At 45.9% G+C, this 12,526-nt stretch overlaps 1 protein-coding gene across 1 annotated transcript; it reads right to left on the minus strand.

Moving 5' to 3' along the window:
• Positions 1–1,896: 1,896 nt before the first annotated feature.
• On the minus strand, positions 1,897–3,546 carry LOC123076519 (anaphase-promoting complex subunit 10-like). Its single transcript, XM_044498723.1, has 5 exons — positions 3,374–3,546; positions 3,198–3,258; positions 3,002–3,094; positions 2,476–2,546; positions 1,897–1,984 (listed from the first exon to the last, which is right to left on the minus strand). Exons 1-5 carry the CDS (start codon positions 3,544–3,546, stop codon positions 1,897–1,899), a joined length of 486 nt encoding a protein of 161 aa, XP_044354658.1.
• Between the last annotated feature and the right edge of the window lie 8,980 nt (positions 3,547–12,526).

A 12,526-nucleotide genomic window follows, 5' to 3' on the forward strand; every position in this document is an offset into this window, starting at 1 on the left:
CCCATGGAAAATGGCACAATGGCAGTGTAAGCTGGGAACAAAATGCAAATGTTGGGAATGTTCCAACCATCATATCTGCTTGAGATTCAGATCAGGTTAGTAACAGGATACTTCAGACTCAACATGTTTGCGAAGAAGAGTTGCGACACAAATTGATGAGATGACGTTGCGAGATTCTCAGGAGATGAACTACGATAGCAAGCTTGAAAACATGGGCTGGTTGAGCTACACACATGTGAACACGCTGTCCCAGACAAGCTTGGCCACATAGTAGTCTTACAGCAAAAACACTACCGATTTCTGATTGGGAACCAAAATTAATGATATCGAAGTCTCAGCGCGGAAGTCCAAAGGATTGACACTTTAGAACAGACTCCTTTATCTTGAACAAATCAATCAGTGGCTTGGCGTGCTAGGGATACATATAGAATGAAGGTTGCAAGTCTCCAAACCATAGAATACTTCGCACATATGCATGAGTGACTTGGGATGGTTCCAAAGGAAGCAAGAATAAGCTTTCTCAAATTCACGTCGGCAACTTGCATCGAATGCACGTGAATTAGAGGAAGTCTCTTCTTTCATCCGAACATATACCTCATGATCGGAACACAAAGGCAATGCTTACAAAGTTTCCAACACTAGCTTAACACTACTAGAAAAAGGCCTACTAATGGCGCACCAGTTTTGCCTACTAATGGCGCACTACTGGTGCGCCACTAGTACCACGCCATTAGTATTTTTTACTAATGGCGCACCACAGGTGCGCCATTAGTATACCAGATACTAATGGCGCACCATGTGGTGCGCCATTAGTATACCATTCGGTGCTCCACTGGTATTCCCTTCAGGTGCGCCACTAATAACCTTATAGGTGCGCCACTAGTAATAAAGGAAGATGCGCCACTAATAAGGGCTTAAATGCGCCACTAGTAATGTATTTGGAAAACAAAAAAAATCTAAATTTACAGAAAACAACCTATAAGGAAAAATAATTTAAAAACAAAAAATGAAATAGAATCATAATTTGTATTATAGTAAGAATATTACAATGTCTTTACATGTTTCCAATAAAAGGAAAATTGCAAGGAAATAAAAGAAAATCCTAAAACTAATCTTCTAGTAATCTTTTCTTCTTTTTCTTCACTTTATCCCTGAAAAATGTAACAAAATAAACAGAAAGACAAACAAACTATTTATAACATGTCAATACTGTCATTTTTTATGCAGAACTAGATATGAGCATATATTTCCAGAATTACATGGTGTGAATATTGTATGAGTAAGATTATAATGGAAATGAATTTTGAGTATATTATTGTCATATAGTATGTGATTTGCTTGTAAACATCCAAGTCCTCTACGTCAACTCTGACTGCGGTCAGGTATCGATCAGCACTTTATGTGATTCGCATGTCAGCATCTATTAGCTAGGCAATCTAACTACGGGTCAATCAACAAATAAACCAGGGTATCATCGGTACACTCTTCCTGTCCGATTTTTCTTTTGCTTGCATTTGGCCTTTTGTCTTACGCAGGCAAACACTAGAAATGATTTACTACTACTATATATAGTCGTATTACAGAATGCTAATAGATGGCTGGGTGGCTGCATGTACAGTATCCAACTTACGGTCGTGGCCATACTGAATTAACTAGTTAAATCAGGTTAGCCAGCAGATAATGTATGTGATTTGCACGTAAACATCTACAGTACTAGTTTTTATATTCAAACTCTAACTCGGTAGTAAGCATTGGATGCCATTACTAACACTACACTGTTCCTGTCGAATATTTACTCGACTCACACAATTCATGAATTCAATTGGGGTCATAAGCAGAGATATTGTCTGTCATTTCCTTGTAAATATCTAGTTCTATGTGAACTCTTGACTCTTGTCAACAATGAATCAGGGTACCAACAATACCATTCAGGTGATTGGCCAGCACCGCAATTTGGAGCATAAATGTATGAATGAATGTTTCTCTGCACAAATATAGCAAGAAAGAGAATTATGCCACTCTCTGCAAAGGCAGTAAAAATAAGCAGTTCGATCCAAACAATATCATTCTTAAATTAGTTCTGAATTCCTCACATTTTTGTAGTGGGCAAATTATATGTCAAACTGAAAGCTAGTGGGTTATTATAAGACTGAAATGAATTAGCTGCAGCGTCAGATATTCTTGCACTTTGACATAGTATCTAAGTTTATCAAAATCTAAGGAAAATTCAGCTACTAGCAAAACAACAATAGTAACATAGTAAACCATGAAATTTATGCAAGCAGTGGCTTGCACAGGCAGTGTGCTGAAAACTAGTGCCATCCAACATGTTGAAATGGAATTTAATTATTACGGGAGTTGTAAACATAGATGCATAGTATGCCATCAGATGGTAAGGTGAGCTACATTCTGAAGTTTCAATGCTAGAGGAAGGAAAACAAAGGCATCACAGGGTTTAAGTTACAAAATCCATACCGGGGATCAGTGCCAGATAATGATATATGAACCCATCCTACTGGCTTCAAAAGGTCCACCGTTTTAATTTCCTGGAAGCATGGTAAATATAGTGGCCCATTATTTCAGATCAAAGACAATATTATCACTGTAAATTTGAATTTTCAAGGATCGGTTCAGTGTTCACTGGACAAGCAGGTGCAATGCAGAGGAATTGCAGAAAGAGACCAAGTTTCCCAATCAATATTTCAATAAGGTAATCCTATGATACGTCACAATATGATGTTGACAATAAGGTAGTGTAATCCATAACTATAACAATGAGAACATGCAGCAGCCCCCAGGTCTAGAAACCCGAATGCACAGACCAGGCCACCAGTTTGGTACAAGATGAAGACCAGGGATAGAAATCAGAACTGAAAGGGCCAGACATCAAATGCCATCCTCAAGCAACAACATTTGCTAAGTCCTCTGACCATCGAGCACAGATCAGAAGCCCTTGAACATTGTTGAAACGACGATGTATCGCGGTGGAGGGAGTTACCACCTTGAGATTGTGGAAGCCGTCGCCAGCCCGGATGGAGATCTTGCTGGGCGTGTAGCTCTCGTCCAGCTTGAAATCCACGTACAGCACAACAAGCTGAAGCCCCCAATCCAGCAACAGATTAATTCAAAAGAGAAAAAGGATCAAACGCCATTTAGACAAAAATGTAACGAAAGCAGCAGCTACTCATGGTGCTCACCTGCAGCTGCACCTTCTTCTGGAGCTGGATGTTGACCAGGTGCGGCTGCGCGCCGTCCGACCTGACAAAAATAAAATCCACCACCGACGGCGGCTCGGCTCAGCCCGTGATTCCGCGAGACAGAAAGAGGAGAGATTTTGATGGGGGGAGACGACGAGGACGGGTAGGGCACTGACTGCCAGTAGGTGTCGAGGCTGTCGTCGCGGAGGGAGGCGACGCCGTTGCGGGGCTTGCAGGAGCTGATGCTCCAGGCCTCTCGATGTGGTGTGAGTGGTTGGGAGTAGGAGGGTATCATCTTCTCGATGCGGATGTTGCCTTCGGAGTTGGCGAAGAGCACGGCGAGTATCATCTTCCTTCTCCCTCCTCTCCGGCCGATCTACTTACCACCTCGGCGCGCGATCTCTCTCTCTCTCTCTGCCGCGTGCGCGTGCGCGTGGGTTGTGGTGTGAGGGAGGGGGAAGGGGGCTCGCCGTGGTCTGGAGGGAGAGGAAGAGGCGGGCGGCCGGGGCTTCCCGATCTAGATCGAAGTGGAGGCAGGTGGGTGGGTGTGTCAGGAGGAAGGGGAGGGGAGAGAACGTGACTAGAGGGAGGGGATAAGGGGTGATAGCAATGGCGCACTGGTAGGGGTGCGCCATACGTATAGATAGCAATGGCGCATCTTTTACCGGTGCGCCATTACTAGTTAAAACTAGTAATGGCGCACGGTGGAAAAGTGCGCCATTAGTAGTTTTGCAAAAAAGGGAATAAAAAATATAATAGAAAAACAACATTAGTGGCGCACTTTCCAGCAGGTGCGCCATTACTAGTTACAACTAGTAATGGCACACTGTGTCTGGATGCGCCATTAGTATGTTTGGACAGGCACACTAGTTAAAAAAAATTATACTAATGGCGCACCCTGGGCCAGGTGCGCCATTAGTAGTTTCAACTCTAATGGCGTATCAGAAGGTGGTGCGCCATTAGTATATACTAATGGCGCACCGCTTGTCTGGTGCGCCATTAGTGTCAATCCCATCTATAGCCCTTTTTCTAGTAGTGTAATGTCCAACAAAATCATGGAGAAGATAAGGATGTTGTCGATGGGCTCAACAACAATTCATCCAGGCTTCCATATAGATGGAATTCCACAATTAAATGAACACAGTGATAGCATTGGTCAGACCAAAAGATGTAAGGGTGTATGCTCGAGGGATCAACCACAAGTAAGACAACATTACGATTGGTTCTGATTTGATTTGAGGATAGCCCACACTCAAATCAAAGTTTTGAGAAGACAATAGATCCAACAACTGATCACGAGGACCAATTGGTGAAGATATCATCTTTCTTCAACACACATATACAAAAGATATCCCTTTGAAATGAACTAAGTTAGGCAAAGCTTTTATCTTCCAACTCTCCAAGTTGTTGTTTAGCTCAACCAACTAGTTCAGGGTATCCAACACAGAATCTTGGAGAATGGGTGGTTTATAAGAACCCAACTTGATCACGAGCTCAACATACCCGTCAAGGCCAACCTGGTGATACTTTCGAGAAGATATTCAGAAAATCACGAACCACCGATATGTTATTAAACTCGAGAACAATCTTGCTTTTCAGGGCAAGATGATATGATCAAACGAGCGAGAGATTGACACAATCCTAACTCATTGATCGAAGAGTGCACCAGGAAATATGGACTAGGTAGCACGATCAATCTTAGGATGATGGTTCAGTAACCAACACGCTATGAATTTATCATCCATTAACTACCAAGCAACGGGATTGCTAGGAGTATTGATTTCACACATCATATAGTTCACTTGTCGGCAGTACGGTTACAACAACACAGAGACCGAGGAATGAATGATAATGGTGAGAAGTATTACTCTATCAAGAGTTCATAAGAGGTTGTGCAATCCTATGATATTCTTGACGTAAAGAGGGTAATACCCCAAGGTAGAACAGAACAAAAGCTGGATTGCCATTTTGGTCTGCACAATACATCTGCTTTGACCCAATCTTATGTTAGCCGGAGGTCAGAATACAACTAAAGAGAACAACTCAAAGGAACATATGATTTCTTTAAGTTGTAGATGCATCGGTTAGCATGTTGAATAAATTCAACATGTTTCTTCCAGATAACCCATGCAGAAAGTTAGGACTGGCAGAGTCTCGGCCATAATGGAGAACTCATCAAGAGCACTTTTGTTATGATCTCTCAGTTCGAGAGAACTCCTGCCATAAGCAGTTCATGGTATTTGGAAGAAGGATATACCATGGACCTCGAGGACTATCGCAAAGGTTACTAATATCCTAAAAGAACTAGCAAACACTATCTACACGAGGTAAGTAGAGTGAATCTTGGGCTTAAGAACCCAGAAATAGAAGGCCTACTAGCTAAATGGAATCACGGGATGCTTTCGAGAATGGTGGCCAGAATCATCACACTGGGAACACAAAACATGACTAGATTACTAGGTGATTCTCTAAGACACCTAGGGTCATAATAATAACTCCAACATATATGTCAAGGCAATAGGGTACCTCAACTCACCGATTAGTGTGCTTAATCTGACCCAAAAGGACATCCGAAACATGGGGGAAAGATTTGCAAGTGCATCATATTATTTAGAAACCTGGGATGACTCGGACAGCATAACGGCTGTAAATACTCGAAAAGATTTGAGACATCTTGCAAAATGGTGGCATAACCACTTAACATCGCAATATCAAGGTTTCGAGACCAACTGTTATCACACGGAGGTAGTAGAAACTGAACTGAGACTTGAATCCAACAATCTTATATGTCTACGGATTAGTAACACGTGATGCTGATAGAAAGATGGGAAGCCTAGTTCTTAGTCCCCGTAAAAGAGAAGAGGGTGACTCAGATCAGAAGTGCATAAGGTAAAGGAGTAAAAAGAGCCTTACGTTCCCATCCTCAATGAATTCCCTTATATAACTAAAGCATTTCTAGACTCAACTTCGACCAGTTTGGCTTGGTAATCCTACAGGCAGTCAGGCTCGGATACCAAAGTGTTAGGACCCCGATCCGAAGCCAGATTGATCTAGCATGTAACACATCATATCACTTTGCGGCCTCATGCACGTATCCCCACGGGTGCCACCTTAGCTGGCCCGGGACCGTTTGCACCTTTTAGCTCACGTACATGATAGTGTCTTTAGCATCCATATGACAGAGAACCCGGGCTGACATGATTAGTCATGAACCCAAAGTGGCACTAACTTACAGGGACAGGCATACACGACCCAACAACGAACGTGTCGGTCATCAGCGAGTGAATTCGAGCTGTAGCAACTGGGCTATCAGGACTCCGGGAATCCGGGCTGTAGCAGGCTAACAGGACTCCGAAAGACACTACATGACATTTCCCCGAAGGGACAGACACAGGATCGAAGAAGGACACATGCCGGCCAGTCTAAGTGTTTCGGAGCAGTAGCAACTGGGCTAATAGGACTCCGGTAAACCGAGCTGTAGCAGACTACCATGGCTCGGTGGAAGCACTAGACTACATTTCCCCATAAGAGAGGCTACCAAGGATAGACAACTAGGTTGTCGGATCCCACACATACCAAGCATTTCAATCATACACACAATATGCTCGATATGTGTAAATACAACATGGAATCACAACAAAACTCTAAGACTCAAAGTATTTATTCATTATGCTCCGAGGAGCCAGATATTACAAACATGGGTCTGATGACCCAGCATTCAAGTCATACAAGCATTAAGCACATGCGGAAGCTTAACTTGTCTGAGTACAGACAACTACAAATGAAAAAGGCTAAGAAGCCTAACTATCTACAAGACCCTGCCGAGGGCACAGGATCGTAGCTGAGGTTACAAGCTAAATGTCGAAGTCCACGCGGAACTACCAGCGAGACTGAAGTCTCTGTGCAAAAACATTTAAGCAAACGTGAGTACAAATGTACCCAGCAAGACTTACATCAGAACTAACAACATATGCATTGGTATCAACAAAGGGGGGGCGGAGTTAAACTGCAGCAAGCCAACTTTGACTCGGTGCCTATCCTAAAGTGCGACTGCAAGTAACTCTTTTGAGGTGGCGTACACGAGTCCACATATTCACCATATCAATACACCACTATGGATCTTCTCCCGTCCCCTACTAGAAGGCCATCACATCACTCACGCTTATCTTGCGCATTTTAGAGTATCCACTTTCACTTGTCTATGAACTGTACAGGCAACCCAGAAGTCCTTTACCGCGGACGCGGCTATTCGAATAGATGGTGTTAACCCTGCGGGGGTGTACTTCTTCACACACGCTCTCGCCACTTACCACCATGTACACGTCGTGTATCTCGGCAACCTTCAAGCGGAAGCCTGGCGCGGGAGTCGGCCACGACCTGACTAACCACACACGTCTCTAGTCCAGGTTTATCGCCTATTCGGGTTGCATCCGCAAGGAGATCCGGTCGGGGTGTGGCTCACGACCCCAAACGATGTGTGCAGGGTTCCCAAGCCCACCTCGACAGATGGATCTACGCTTGGTACACCGTGCCACGGTGCCTAGTCTGTCCCAAGCCCACCTGTACCGGGTGCCACTTGGTAGACTACTAACACAACCTACAAACACCATAAACTAATTGCAACTCCTGGACAGAGATCAGGTTGATTAATAAGTCGAGAGAGCTTGGAGTGCCCGGAGCCCAATGTGTGGTAGTAGATGTTCATGGATCACAAACACAGAACTCAGTTCCTAAGGACGGTTTCAATGAGACAACCCACCATGTACTCCTACATGGCCTCGCATCGCTACCTTTACCAAATCGTGTTCACACACATAGCTCTCAATAGTAGGACATGTTCATCACCATTCCAATTCATCCCCGATGAATCAGACCTGACTCGACTCTAAGCAATAACAGGCATGACAAACAAGCATGAATGAGTAGGCACATCAGGGCTCCAACAACTCCTACTCATGCTAGTGGGTTTCATCTATTTACTATGGCAATGACAGGTCATGCAGAGGAAAAGGGGTTCAACTACCGCAGTAAGTAACAGATGAATCGTTGCTGTCGTAATGCAATAAAAGAGAGCAGGAGCGAGACAGTGGGATTGGATTGGAATCAACAAGGGGGTTTTTCTTGCCTGGCACTTCTGAAGATAGTATAGTTCTTCATCGGTGTCATCAATCTCATCGTCGGAACCACGTCTACCGTGGGGGAACAACCACCGGCAAAGAGAGAAAGGACACAATCAATCCAATGCACAATATGATGCATGAGCATGACATGGAAATATGCTGTGGTTTGAGCTAATGTAGCTGGCACCAAAAGGGTTTGAGTTGATTTGAATCAAAGGTTCAAATTCAAACTATGAATTTCCAAAGTGCATTAACATGTTTTGGTCTATGAAGCAAGGTTAAGTTGCTTTATCAAGCATGAAACCACTACCAATGGATAGATTGGATTTTTCTGATCATTTTTCATATATAACTTATTTCATTCTGAGTTATAGATTATTTTCTATGAATTTTTGAAGTTTGTAGCATTTTCTGGATTTTCCTGGCTATTTAAAATTAAACTAGTCCACAAAATGTAATACTACATCAGCAAGGCTTCAGGCTGACGTCAGCAAGGTCAACGGGGTCAACCCTGATGGCTGGGACCCACATGTCATGGGCTCAGAGTTAACTGGAAGTTAATCCCGTGTTGACTGGGATTTGACCCACCGCGGGACCCGCAGTCAGTGACTGTAGTGGGTAATTAGCAGTGTGGTCAGGCACTAAATTAGCCGGCAACATCGGCGGTTAACCGTCGGTGACACACAGAAGCGGCGACGTCGCTCGTTCTGGCGACGAGAGGAGGCGGGGGTGGGCTCTACGGCTGCAGCGCGACGAGGCGCATCGGGTGGTGGCCGCGGGGCTGCCGGAGATGGCCTCAGGCAGCGGCATCAAGCAGAGCGGCGCCGCAGCACGGGCTCGACCGGTGCGACGCTAAGGTGTACGAGCCAGCAAGGGGAGCAGTGCTATGGCCTCCTGGGAGCACGCTGAGCACAACTACGTGCTCGGTTTGGTCAATCGAGGTTGCTATCTGCGGCGACGACGAACTCGCCGGCGGCGAGCTCGGGCTCGGCGATGAGGCTAGCTAGGGCATGCATAAGACGGAGGTAAGAAAGGGGGAGGACGCAACAACTCACAGGGATGACGGAGAGAGAGTCAGCGGGATCGGCGAAGGCATGACGGCGTCGGAATCCCGGCGGCGATCTCCTTTGGCCGAGGAAGAAGATGAGGTCGAGGACGACGCGTCGGGGCTCTTCCGGTCGCGTGAGCCGACGGAGAGGACGAGGGCGACACGGCGAATCTCGGGGGCGCGACGGAGAGGCGAGGGGTGGTGGTGGACGCCGCAACAGCGAGCGGCGGCGATGAGCTCGTTCGGCCGGTGAGAGAGAGGGAGCTGAGGAGAGGAGGGCCACGGGGGAGAGTGAGAGGGGTCGGGGGGTGTGAGTGGCGACGTTACAGGAGGCCAGGGGAAGCAGGCAACCAGGAGGTGGCATGGCGCGTACGCGCGGGCGGTGGCCACACGCCCTTGTGCCCTCTGGCACGAGGTTGAGGACGACTGGCAGAGCCAGGTAGGCTAGGGCGGCTGGAGGAGTTGGGACGGGTAATTGGGCTGCCAGGTAAACTCTCTCTCTCTCTCTCTCTCTTTCTCTCTTCTCTCTCTCTCTCTCTGTTTTTCCGTTTCTGTTTTTGTTTTCTATTTATTGATTTCTGTTTTGATTTAGTTCCTAAACTAAATCATTCTTTGTAGCTTCTAAAAACTTTTATGTGGCCTGATATAAAATATTCAGAGCCACTCACAAGTTTTCAGAATTATTCGAGTTATAAAAGTATTTATAGGAATTCATATCTCCAATTCAAATAAGTATTGATTTAATTCGAAGACCAAAAATGTCCAGGAAAAATGTGGATCATCTCTGGTTAAGGTTTTCACCTTTTTCCATAAATCATGAACATTTTTTAAGGGCATTTTGGGTTCATTGAAAATATTTTGGGTTGAACCTATTTGATTTGATCTGGTGTTAGGGTTTGATCAGTCCCCATTCCAACTTTATTTGAATTTAAACATGTTGCATGAATGATTATGCAAAGTCAAGCAATGGCTGGCTAGGGTTGTGACATAATCGCTGCCTTTAGAGATGATATGGTGTCTACCTTTACAAGCTTGATTCCAACAGTGCTCACATGGGTGCAACAAAATCCAAACGCGCCACCAAGTGATTTTCCCATGCCGAGCTTCACCGGGAGCAACTCAATGAACACCGCACCCATACCCGTACCTAGTATGGCAACTGCACCGGCACCTCCTCCAGCACCTGCTCCTGCACCCAGCTCTCACAGCAGCCCTAGCTCCGTCTATGGCTTGAATGTCGGGCCGTCGACATTGGCTGAGCTCGAAGCCCTCACGCTAAATACGCATCGCACCTTCATCAACTCAACTAATTAATTAATCTTCAGTTGCCGTTCTTTCTGGATCTCTGACGCCGCACGTATATGTCTTTGTAGTCCGACTCCACTTCGTGCACCCTCCTTTACCACATGAAGGGCGGGTTGGTGGATGTGGGGAAGGGTACTATAGTGAAGCCCAAGGATCGATTGTTCCACCACCGGCAGATGCCTGATAACGCCTTAAGGGTCTCCGTGGCGAGTGTGAAAGCGGGCTATGAGGGTTTCCGTCGTCCGATACAAACCGATGGAGAGGATGACGAGACCCCCACGCAGCTTGGCCAATCCAAAAATTGGCCGATCCTGTGGCCGAAAAATCTTCTTCGTATCGAGATTGCCGGGAGCACACCAACGGGACCCCAGGAAGGTATGACCACAACCCCACCTACACTAGTATAACCATCGTCTGTGCTGATTGCTGAGATCGAGAGACATGAGGAAGGAGGGCCAACCGTTCCGGCAGATGATGCCATCTGACCCAGTGATATGGATCATGACATGGAGGAGGCCGATGACCCTCTCCAGTCTTTCAATACCGGTGCCTATAATAACAAAGTAACAATGAGTCAACCATATGAATATGAGATGCATGTACCAGAGCCGAAACGTCCTCGGGAGTGCAAGAAGTCTTTTTGTTCATGCAATCCTCACAAGACATGCCTCCAGATGCATGTTCCACCCAAGCTCAAATAATTAGCCAGAGTCGTCCAATGCTGAGCACGACAACACTAGGGGTGGTGCTCAGGGAGGGTCTGACAGACCCACCAGCACCTCAGCCCACCGAGAAGATGCAGAGGAAGAGACCTACGGCGAGAAAATCCAATAAAGCTGGCAATGTTGGTTCTAGCAGCCAGCTGCCTTCGACCAAGGTTGACAGTGTACCGATGAAACATGCGCCATTAATCCATGTCGCGGGAGAGCCAATGGTACCGGTGAATGCACTAGCTGGCATAACAAGAGATCTCAGGAGACTCCATGACCATGTGCTTTCGACAGAGAGAAGCCTCCTCGCCTCGGATGATCCAGGATACCCACTTTATACGGTTCATGTGCCGACCAGTTGCAAGATGTACGTCCACACATACCCCGCAGACCTCTTCTTCCTGAGGTTTGATTACATCTTCCAGACGTTTCAAATGAGGACACTCGATTTTACGCTCGTCCGCCTGTATGCGCTGCACATGAACTACATCGTCAGGAGAGAGCAAGTCACCAGTCTTGCGGTCGCGGACCCATACTACATGCATGAGGGTTTCTTGTCAATCAACGACGCCAACCGTCAATATGCGAGTCAGTACATTGAAGAATTCTTGGTCAGCAATAAGGACAAAGAAACGATTCTCCTACCTTATCATCCCGGGTAAGTCATCCGCGGATAGCACTATAACACATACATCCTTTCGTGCATTTCAATAATTACTTTGCACGCATGGAGGCTAACTTGATCGTGTATTTTGCGCAGCGGGGGGTGTCGTGCCGTTCTCATCGTTCTTTACCCACGTTACTCCCACGCTTTATATTTGGACCCGTCGAAGAACATACAGAAGAAAGATTACACACACATAAAGTATGTTCTGGACAGAGCTATGTTGGGCTTCAGCATGCAGGGTGAATACATCCAATGCAAAAAAACAAATAAGGCCGGGCTTTGTTTCGGCCACAAGACTGACTTATGTTGCATTCAGCAACCGACAAGAAGGGAGAACGATGGATTCTACGTCATCCATCTAATGATGGAGTACAGAAGGGATGTGCAATCACTTTGCATGAAATCTTCATCCGATACCCATATCCAGAGATGGGCCAAAGCCTTTGGAGCCGTGCCAGATAATTGACTTCGAAATGATT

This window comes from Triticum aestivum, chromosome 3D, assembly GCF_018294505.1.
Source record: "Triticum aestivum cultivar Chinese Spring chromosome 3D, IWGSC CS RefSeq v2.1, whole genome shotgun sequence".
NCBI classification, from domain to species: Eukaryota; Viridiplantae; Streptophyta; class Magnoliopsida; order Poales; family Poaceae; genus Triticum; species Triticum aestivum.

What these genes read in the sequence shown, in the direction of transcription:
- LOC123076519 (XM_044498723.1), bottom strand. Translation starts at nt 3,546, where the DNA reads ATGATACTCGCCGTGCTCTTCGCCAACTCCGAAGGCAACATCCGCATC. An exon ending in AGCCTCGACACCTACTGGCA is followed by an intron (nt 3,259 to 3,373) that starts GTCAGTGCCCTA and finishes TATTTTTGTCAG; the next exon opens with GTCGGACGGCGCGCAGCCGC. An exon ending in ACGGCTTCCACAATCTCAAG is followed by an intron (nt 2,547 to 3,001) that starts GTGGTAACTCCC and finishes CCATGCTTCCAG; the next exon opens with GAAATTAAAACGGTGGACCT.